The sequence below is a fragment of the Hibiscus syriacus genome, unplaced genomic scaffold, assembly GCF_006381635.1.
Source record: "Hibiscus syriacus cultivar Baekdansim isolate YM2019G1 unplaced genomic scaffold, ASM638163v2 tig00113721_pilon, whole genome shotgun sequence".
Lineage (NCBI taxonomy): Eukaryota > Viridiplantae > Streptophyta > Magnoliopsida > Malvales > Malvaceae > Hibiscus > Hibiscus syriacus.
Genome location: NW_024063468.1, coordinates 313,234 through 322,961, shown reverse-complemented (window position 1 = coordinate 322,961; position 9,728 = coordinate 313,234). Strand labels below are relative to the sequence as shown.

The 9,728-nt window shown below is 36.3% G+C and overlaps 3 protein-coding genes across 3 annotated transcripts; all 3 read right to left on the bottom strand.

Annotated features, from left to right (window-relative positions):
• Window positions 1-400: 400 nt before the first annotated feature.
• LOC120186874 lies at window positions 401-947 on the bottom strand. The gene is made up of 2 exons (XM_039190708.1): window positions 803-947; window positions 401-513 (listed from the first exon to the last, which is right to left on the bottom strand). The coding sequence occupies exons 1-2, from the start codon at window positions 917-919 to the stop codon at window positions 403-405; spliced, it is 228 nt and encodes a 75-aa protein (XP_039046639.1). The 5' UTR covers window positions 920-947; the 3' UTR covers window positions 401-402.
• Window positions 948-4,634: 3,687 nt separating this feature from the next.
• LOC120186881 (caffeic acid 3-O-methyltransferase 1-like) lies at window positions 4,635-5,963 on the bottom strand. The gene is made up of 3 exons (XM_039190713.1): window positions 5,191-5,963; window positions 5,035-5,099; window positions 4,635-4,947 (listed from the first exon to the last, which is right to left on the bottom strand). The coding sequence occupies exons 1-3, from the start codon at window positions 5,939-5,941 to the stop codon at window positions 4,645-4,647; spliced, it is 1,119 nt and encodes a 372-aa protein (XP_039046644.1). The 5' UTR covers window positions 5,942-5,963; the 3' UTR covers window positions 4,635-4,644.
• A 1,290-nt stretch (window positions 5,964-7,253) lies between these two features.
• LOC120186828 (mitochondrial import inner membrane translocase subunit Tim13-like) lies at window positions 7,254-8,437 on the bottom strand. The gene is made up of 2 exons (XM_039190664.1): window positions 8,225-8,437; window positions 7,254-7,638 (listed from the first exon to the last, which is right to left on the bottom strand). Exons 1-2 carry the CDS (start codon window positions 8,339-8,341, stop codon window positions 7,492-7,494), a joined length of 264 nt encoding a protein of 87 aa, XP_039046595.1. The 5' UTR covers window positions 8,342-8,437; the 3' UTR covers window positions 7,254-7,491.
• Window positions 8,438-9,728: the final 1,291 nt, after the last annotated feature.

Here is a 9,728-nt window from a genome sequence, read left to right as displayed (position 1 = left end):
AGTTGATGATGATTTGGAAAGAGTGCATTCCAATTCACACAACTCTAGAAATTCAATCTTTGGTCCGTGGAACTTTAAATGTTTTTTTAACAAAATTTGTACATTTTTTAATATTATTTACCCAAATATTCACGGTTTAGCATCAAAAATAGTTATACAAATCACAGAATATCAATAACCCTCGGGTATTGGAAATTATAATTTCACCATCACGGTCGATCACGAAAACGACGGGAAATTACAAAACAAAACAGGGAAAACGGCACTATAATATCCCACGTCATATTCGAATTTATAACAATTTCGGGGGGGAGGGGGGGTTTGCTCGACTTTTCAAACCACAAAAATGATGAAAACGGGGACAAAGCACGGCGTTTTGATGTGTTTCTTATTGGATCTCTTTTATCTGTGGGCTGTGACCAACGTCTCTATGAACTTCAACCCATCAAATCGTGGCGCGAATTTCTCCCTTTCCGACGCCGTACACTTCCTCGACGCTCCGTTCGGTGACTCCTAAACAATCATCGTTCAATGTCAAGATCAAGAACTGGACATTAAAACATGAACTTCTTCAATCGACAAATTTTGTTGATCCAAAATTTGTACTCAATACAATTTAAAAGACCGATCTGGATTCAGAAAGCAAGATACTGAAACTAATAGAATTAAGCAGTCAAAATCTCACAGCAAAGTAAATAAAATGAGAGAAAAAGCATTCATCAGACATTGGAAAGGGAAGAATCAGTAAACCGATACGAAGAAAAGAGAGGAAGCATTGGGAGAAAAAGGTAAAAAAAAAAACCTTGTTGGAGGATATCGGAGAAAAAGAAACATGTGGGACTCCAGTGGACGAAGATGAGGTGAGAGTCACCGTGGAAGCAGCGATCACAGTCGCAACAAGAGGTCCAGATCCCTTCATTTTCCCGAATCCTTTCTATTTCAGCGAACAAAACCCAGATCGAGAGTGATTACTTGCGATGCTCCGATGAGAAATGTGTGAAATCCAACGAACTTCGCCGGGTCCAGACCGCCCATTGCCCTCCTTTCTCTTTTCTTCCCTTAAAGATGGAGCCCTATATTTTGAAAATACCGGCGGTTGTTGTTTGAAAGTATGGAGACTTAAGACTAGGATAGTCGAGTAGTGTGGGTCACATCTCTAGGGTGTATCATCTCTGTCTTCTTTTAATGCCTTTGTAGTAATTTACATAACTTCTACTTTTTATCCGTTTCTGTTATTGGTATTTATGAAGGCTTAGAACTGGCCTTGCTATCGTTTGACTTCTGTGTATCTATCTCTCCACTTTTAAATTTAGTCGGTTCTAATGTTTCTGTCTATATACAAAGATTATTGCCCATTACAGACGCGCATATGATATTAATGATATTAATGACTGCATATGAATACTGTACAACTATGTATTTATGTATTTATTTATACATGCACTGTATTTTATCTATATTTTTAATTTTCTGACTGCCGGAGGTCTTCCACGGAAGCTACTCTCAACCTGGCGTTGGGGGCAGCCTACTACCCTACCTCCCTCTTACCCTATTGCATATGGGAATTAGGTTTTGTTATTGTTGTTGTTGTTATCCGTGTGCTGCCGTCGCTTGTTCAATTCTGATTTTAAAATTGATCCAAATAAAATAAAATTATTTGTGAAAACTTACTATACGTGCATGATGAGTTTTTTATATAATGTAACATTGGTCTTATATCTCAAATTAATTTTCGAGATGATCGAATTGATTAGTTTTTAAGTTGTTTCTCATAATTATTTTAATTAATAATATATTGTTTATTATTTAAATTTAATATTTTTAAAATTAATTTTTTATTTATATTTTATACGCAATACTTAATAATAATATTTGACAAATTTATTAGAATAATATAGTGGAAATATATTTGTTTATAAGGGTATTGTAGATTTTTTTTTAAAATTCGGTGAAAGTTACTGTATCAATCGAAAATCGTGTAGATTAATTGACATTTTTGAAAAAAATAAAGAAAGCGTAACGTTTTTCGATGAAATACACACGAAAGATACCATCCATTAACGGTGCCAACTAGCTCTCACACCTTCTGCTCCAACAACGACAAGTAAATTCACCTTCATCCAGCTCAAAGACATCAACGATATCACCATTTTTGCATCGGAAGTTAAGAAAACATCTTTCATGTATCTTTATTAAGACGCCAGATTGATCATGCGTCTTCCCCAAGTCCAACTCATTACAAAACCCATCTTGTTTGAGAAAATAAAGCACTAGGTCTGTAAATGAACTGAACGTTCAGCGAACCGTTCGTGAACCGTGCGGCGGGAAGTTCATTTATGTGCGTTTATTTATTAAATGAACGAACATGAACAATATTTTTTGTTCGTTTAATTAAATGAACGAACATGAACATAGGTCTCGTTCGTTCATTTACGTTCGTGAACGTTCGATTATGTTCGTTCGGTTATGTTTGTTTATGTTCGTTCGATTATGTTCGTTTATGTTCATTCATTTATGTTTAACTCAATCTTCTTAAATCAATTTTGGTGACCAATTTGTAAGTACCTTAAAAATATTAATTAATCTGATATTCTGATGACCAACTCCATAATTAACCCAATTTTATTTGGAGATTAAATCCAATATGTTAACCTTTGAGGCACATCGCACCTATATTCATTTCCCCCTTTTTCCCCAAACCCTAGTGTTCACTAGAGAGTGGAGACGATCGCTGAAAGCTTCAAAACAAGTTATATTATAGTGCAATATGAAGTTTTACAGGTCTGTTTCCCATCTCTTTCTCTGTTTTATTTGACTTCATAGTTGATATGTAAAGTTATTGCAGGTATCTTCACATCTAAAACTCAAAAAAACATCATACTTCTTTCTAGAAATAGATGGGAAGATAAATGTAACAATCGAAAGTATATGAGCATCAATAAAGAGAAAAAATATATAGAATTTGCCAGAAAACAAAACAAAGATTTCTATGCAATTTTTGAAAAAAGTATAATAGCGAAAAATGATTGTTCATATGTAATCATGGACCACTAAGATAAATGTTATAGCGTTAAATTAAAGTTGTGTGAATAATTTAATATCTTTAAAAGATCGATCAAAATATTTGATATCTTCAAACATTTCATCACTGCTAATAAACTCTTACGCTATTTATCACTGTAGATTTGGTTATTTGCATTGTCGACTATTTTTCATGAAAGAACAATGGAAGGTAGGGTCTCCAACGTTTATGTTCGTTTATGTTCGTGTTCATTTATGTTCGTGTTCGTTTATGTTCGTGTTCGTTTATTTATTAAATGAACGAACATGAACATATTATATTCTTTAATAAACGAACATGAACAAAAAAAAATTTGTTCGTTTATGTTCGTGTTCGTTTATGTTCGTCTATTTATTAAATGAACGAACATGAACATACCTCCGTTCGTGTGCGTTCGGTTCGTTTACAGGCCTATAAAGCACTGCCTTTAAATCCCCAACAACTGAGCCACGTTGATTCGGCTTGGAATTCGGGACCCATTGATATGCTGCCGTGTATGGACTTCGAATTTTCTTTTAAAAATATTCAATGCATAGATGCCAGACCTTTCGCTATCTCTTGGAGCAATTGATGAAATACGTAAATATCAAGGATTAAGTGTGTTATTATACCGACTGAAATCGAAAGTTATCATGTCAACTATTATGAGAACTTTAAAAAATGAATGGCTTCTTAGTTAATGAAATTAAGACCATGGAACGTGGTGGATATCTACACAAACAATCTGAAATATGTTTTTTAAAAAGATTCCTAAAAAGAGACTTTTCAAATAACTTTCAAAATTAAGTTCGAGTCATGCTTAATAATTTTAAGCTCGCGAGTTTTTTAGTCGAATCGAGTTTAACGATATTCGGGTCGACTCATCTCATTTACAACCCTAATCAAGATGCAACCATGCGTGAACTATGAACAATCTGCGGCATATACCGTCTTCTAACAACCCTTTAGATTGATCAACAAGCTTTCACTCTCTGCTCATGTCAAACATCGTTAAGCTACTACATCAAAACTTCAAAAGTAACACTTCCTCGGTTCCTCTGCTTCGACGAACAACCCGATATTGGACCCAACTAGACTACAGTAAGTAGAACATTGTTGCAAAAATCGGGGCAAACGGTGTTTGTTTGATGCACAGCATAGATGTAACATTCACAAGAATATTACTACTAACCAGGTTAGGTAATAGGGTTTCAGAAGCTTGTATGCCAGATTGCTTCATCGATGACTAATATTATTTGATTGATGCAATAACTTTTCAACATGAAAAAACAATGACTAATATTTTGGGTTTTATCTTAACAAGCAATCAACAAAGAATAAAATTTATAACTAACTTTAATTTTTGGTCAAATTTTATTATTAGTCATCGAACTATGTATAAATGATAGATTTAGTTCAAGTGTTGTTCCATTTATTCATATGGCCACAGGGTCTAAAGCATTCAGCGAAGGACTTTATCACTTGAACCAGATTGCATTTCATTATATGAGACGTGCAAGTTCATTGCCCAGAACCAGAAAGAATCGATAACAATTTATTCATAAATCATTACTTCATACATATCATATCGAAATTCTCCGATCTCACATGTTTTTGTAGAACTCTATGACCGAAAAACCGAAGATGCAACATGCCACTCGAAACCGAGAAAAGCCTGCTTCCTTTGCCAAGCTCTCGTATTCCCTTTCTGTCCTGTCCTTTGCGCCTTCATTCATGCTCAATGTGTACACATCGAACTGATACGCGCTTTTATACGAGACATTGGCGTCGGGGACTTCGGGGATCACCATCTGCACTGCGATCACTTTCCCGCTTGCCGGTAATGCTTCGTAGCAATTCTTGAGTAACTCCACCAATCGCTTGTCGTCAAAGTGCTGGAGTAGCCACTGCATTTTTGTTCCATTCAAAGAACTGGTGTTAGTCATTAGTCAATACTTCCTTGGACAGATAAAGAGATTGTATCAAGGCCTAACCTTGGTGAAAATGGCGTCACCTTTCGGTACGGTCTCGAAAGCATCTCCGGCCACATTCTCAACTCCTACAACACAAACATATAGAAAACAAATTAACAACTAGACAATTTTAGCAGATGACACATCGATAGTGGTGAGCTTGTATGAAGATCATACCAGGGTAGGAAGGTGACTTGTCAATTATACGTGGCAGATCAAAGTTAATACCCTTGATGGAAGGGTACTTGGAAACAATACTGTGGAGAATAAAACCGTTGCCGCCGCCTACATCGACCAACGAATTCAAGCCGTCGAAGCCCCGGTAGCTTTCCAACATTTCTTTGACGAACAACTTGTTGTAATTGATCATAGCGACGTTGAAGACGTCTTCGAACCTCGAATCGTTGCGGAGATACTCGTTGATCTTCATTCCATGTGTCTTTGTAAATGGATTCTCTCCCGGTAGGACTGCATCTTTCAGCTGGTACCAGGAATGTAGGGTGACCTTGTCCTGATATAAGTCTAACAGGGGAGACAAAGAACCTCCACTTGGGCTTCTGATGAAGTATTTGGCAACAGGTGCCAAACCATAAAGCCTGTCAATTTGGCCACCATTTTGGTCGGTTACAATGGAGAAAGTGAGGATGGAGTGGCTAGCTAAAAGCCGAAGGATTCGGTCAAGGCTCGTTGGAGCTTTCGGATTACTCTGAGACGGAAGTTGGGAAGCAATCTGGGAAGAAGACAGCAGCGCACCAGGTCCAGCACTCTGTATGATCTCGAACACACCGAGTTCAATAGCTGCTTTCAACGCCATGGGCACCACCGAGGAGCTAATCAGTTGCATGGCGTGATGCTGGGCTTCTTTGTCTTCTTCATAGGGCCAGGTTCTTGATTGTTGGTCTTCTTTAAAACTCATGGTGTCGTTCATGTCGTGAATTTTGAATGTCTTCTCTAAGACACCGAGTTTAAATATTTACCTCACAGGCGAAGATTCAACATTGGCTGTTTTGATTCGTATAACTTAGCCATTTAAGATCAATATCAACCGGTAAGAAATGATGAAATTTCAATGTCAACTTGGCAATTCAAAGCCACGTTCTGGGTGGCTGCTAAACTGTTCTTAAGGAGTTTGACCTGTACGGCTTTTTTCTTGGTAATTCGTCTAGACAGTCTCCAATAATGACTTGTCGCCAATAAATCTTCAAATTTATTGATTTTTTAATTAATAAATGTTTGACTTTCACATTATTTTATGAAATTTTATTTTTACAATTTATTTTATATTCTAAATGTTAATAGGATAAATTAGGATTGTAAGTGAGACAAAACATATCACAAACTACTCGAGTTCAACTCGACAAAACTCGGTCAACACTCAAATTGAAGAAATTCGATTCAAGTTCGAACTCAACTCAAATTCTTACTAAGTCAAAACGAGCTACTTGACACTCAACTTGAAAAGTTCGCGAGTAACTTATAAGATTAAAAAATATTGCTTCATTGAGTCCTTTTACAATTTAAAGTTACAAAATGGTCCTCCGACTATAGGGAGTTGCTTTGTTGAGTCTCTCGACTATTAAAAGTTACAAAATGATTACTCGATTGTTCATTATGTTCCAAACTTGTCATTTTCTATTAAAAAATTAACAGCCGTCTAAGTTGGATGTTAACATGCTAACTAAGATATGATAGTCGTTTGAGATTGTGAGATAAGAATTTATCATATCTCAATCAACAAATTAACGTCTAACTCGGATTGTCGTTAATTTTTAAATAGAAAATGACGAGTTTGAAACATAATGAATAGTCGACTGACCATAGTCTAACTCCCTATATTCAGATGACTATTTTATAACTTTTAATAGTTAAATGACTCAACAAAGTAATATCCTATAATCAAGAGACCATTTGTGTACTTTAATATTTATATGTTTTTTAAAACAAAATATAAGGTTTTAACATACTTAAGACTCATGTTCGAGCTTATACAAATTTCAATTGAACCAAGTGAGAATGTTTCAAATACCCTTTTTTTCAAGCTTGAATTGAGCTTCAATTTTTTATTTCATGTTTGAATATTGACAATTTTAAGCTCACAAGCTTTCGAGTCGATTCAAGCTCAACTTCAAACTTTTCAGGTCGAGTTGACCTCAACAATACTCGAGCTTGTTGGTAATAAGTCCCTTGATATATTGATCTTTAATCTATCAACGAGCGAAAACAAGAGATGACATGGAAGATGAACAATCAAGGAACATATAGCAAGTAAAGAGTATTAACCGTGTAAAATCCCATAGGTCTATGGTTTTGCAGGATTGACAAGTACAAATTCAGAAATTTATGCCAAGTTACAATTTCCCAATTCAAATTCAGAAAATATGATAGCAACTGCAAATCCAACTCATCTTTGAATTTGAGATCATGTCCAAACTTTTGCACTATCATATTCTTCAAAAACAATATTTCGGTTTAAGAAACTCAACGGGAATTGAGAAGAGCCCTGCCGACAATACCGGTGGCCTCGATGTAGCGATCCACACATCTAGAGATGCAACTGCTTTCACTTCCACTCAGACTTGATCCTGGCTTTGTGATACACTTTTCAAAGCACTTGCCCCTCACAGTCTGTATGACAAATAAAAAACACATTAAGTTGAGAATTCTTCGTGTTTAGCCACAAATAATGCTGTAGAAAGCATGAACAATATCATCTGATAATGCAATAAGATAACAGACACCCCACTCTCATATGAAGAAACTAAAGAACTTGAATCGGACAAAAATATCTAAGCAGACGAATAAATATACAGAATATGCTATGAACTAGCAAAATCTTCTTCGAATCATGTTAATCAGCGACAAATTAGGCCCACAAACTTCTACAAAGTATGTTTTTGTAAACAGACAATGTTTAAGAACAATAACCATGGCATGGGTTATATACACATCACAGAAAAGCTCTTGCAGTTGTAGCATCATTAATTACAAAATCCTCCTGAACTAAAAAATGTATACATGCCAAGTCCAATGAGTCAATGGGGTTAAGCCACTTGATGAAATATGATGATTGTGGCTGCTTTTCTGGGTTTTGATGCCATCTAAACATTACATTCTCATCTAAAAAGGCTTGAAATTTCAAAATCTTTACTGATTGCATAAAGATGTGAAAACCCCAGAAAACATGATTGATAAAAAGGAAAGAGAGGGCAACCTCGAGGAACTCTTGGGCATAAGCCTGAGCAAGTTGAACCTTCATCTGGTCCATGAATTCATCTGTTGAAATTTGGGGAGATCCTGAGCCGCTTGAACCTGTTGAAAAGGAATCCATTTCTCTCCCCCTCTTTATCCTTCTTGTCTAATTGTCTCGCTTTCCCTTTCTCACCCTTCAACCCAGGAAAATGCACTAAACCCTAACCATATAATAGAAGAGGTGACGCTAAACCCCGAGACTTTGCCATCAGAGGATTGGGTTCATCATCCCAGGCCGATATTCATTTCACTTGCATTGAAACGAGGTTTTTTTTGGCCCAATACCCCATGCGGGTCCATTATTTAAGGTATTGAGCTAACATGAAAATTATTTTGGAAATTACGATACTCTCTATAGTTCACAACGAACTCGTCACCAATATATTTTTTTAATAGGTGGATTTCATTGAGCCATTAAATTATTAATTTTATTGGAACTCATCACGTCGAAGTGACGAGTTTATTAAAAAATATTTTATGTAAAAAAAATATTTATAAAATTAAAAAGGGGAGACTCGTCACCTCGATGTGACGAGTCTCTTTGAATTAAATAAATAATCGTTTCAAACTGTCTGTCAATGGTCAAATTCAACGGTCACATGGAACTCGTCACCTCAAGGTAACGAGTTGCACCGTCTAAAAAAATTCTAGCAGTTGAAATTTGGATATAAATAGAGGTTTGAGGTTTTGATTTCTCATCAAACCTTCAATTCGAAAAGCATTGAGAAAATTCAACTTTCTGTGCAAAATCCCAAAAAATGGCTTCCCGAGTATAGATGGTGCACCTCGACAACGTCCATATTTCATCTATCGAAGTGCCACCGGAAGAAAATGGAGTATTTGTAAGCGCGAGATGACTTCGAAAGATTCGCATAAATGGATGTATATCTTCAACAATCCAGTTTTATACAGTCATATTTCTACGTGACTTTAAGGTGTACCCGCGTTGATCGAGGCTCTAATCAAACGTTGGTGGCTCGAGAGACACACTTTCCATTTCCCGAGTGGTGAAGCAGAACATGTACGACCCATTAGCATTGGTGGATCAAGTTTTGAGAAAATGGTCGCCATCAAATGTCATAGAGGGCTATCAGGTAAGAATAATGTGGTTGGAGTCCAAATTCGAAGTAACGAGGGACTCTACCGAGAACGAGGGACTCTACCGAGAACGAGGTTATTTTTACGTCCCAAGAATATATTCTCCAACTTATCAAAGGGATATTATTACCGGATAAATCTGGTAATTTGACGCACACACAATATTTACAAATATTAGATGATTTTGGAAAGTGTGGCAGAACCAGTTGGGACTCGGCGATTTTATCATTTCTATAACAGGAACTTTGCAAGGCATATATAGTCGGGTATGGTCGAAAAGTCGACGTAGCATGTTGTCTGATACTGCTACAGTCATCGGCATGGTATCGGTTCCCCTTTTTTACGCCGATTAAAACAGCCCACTCGAG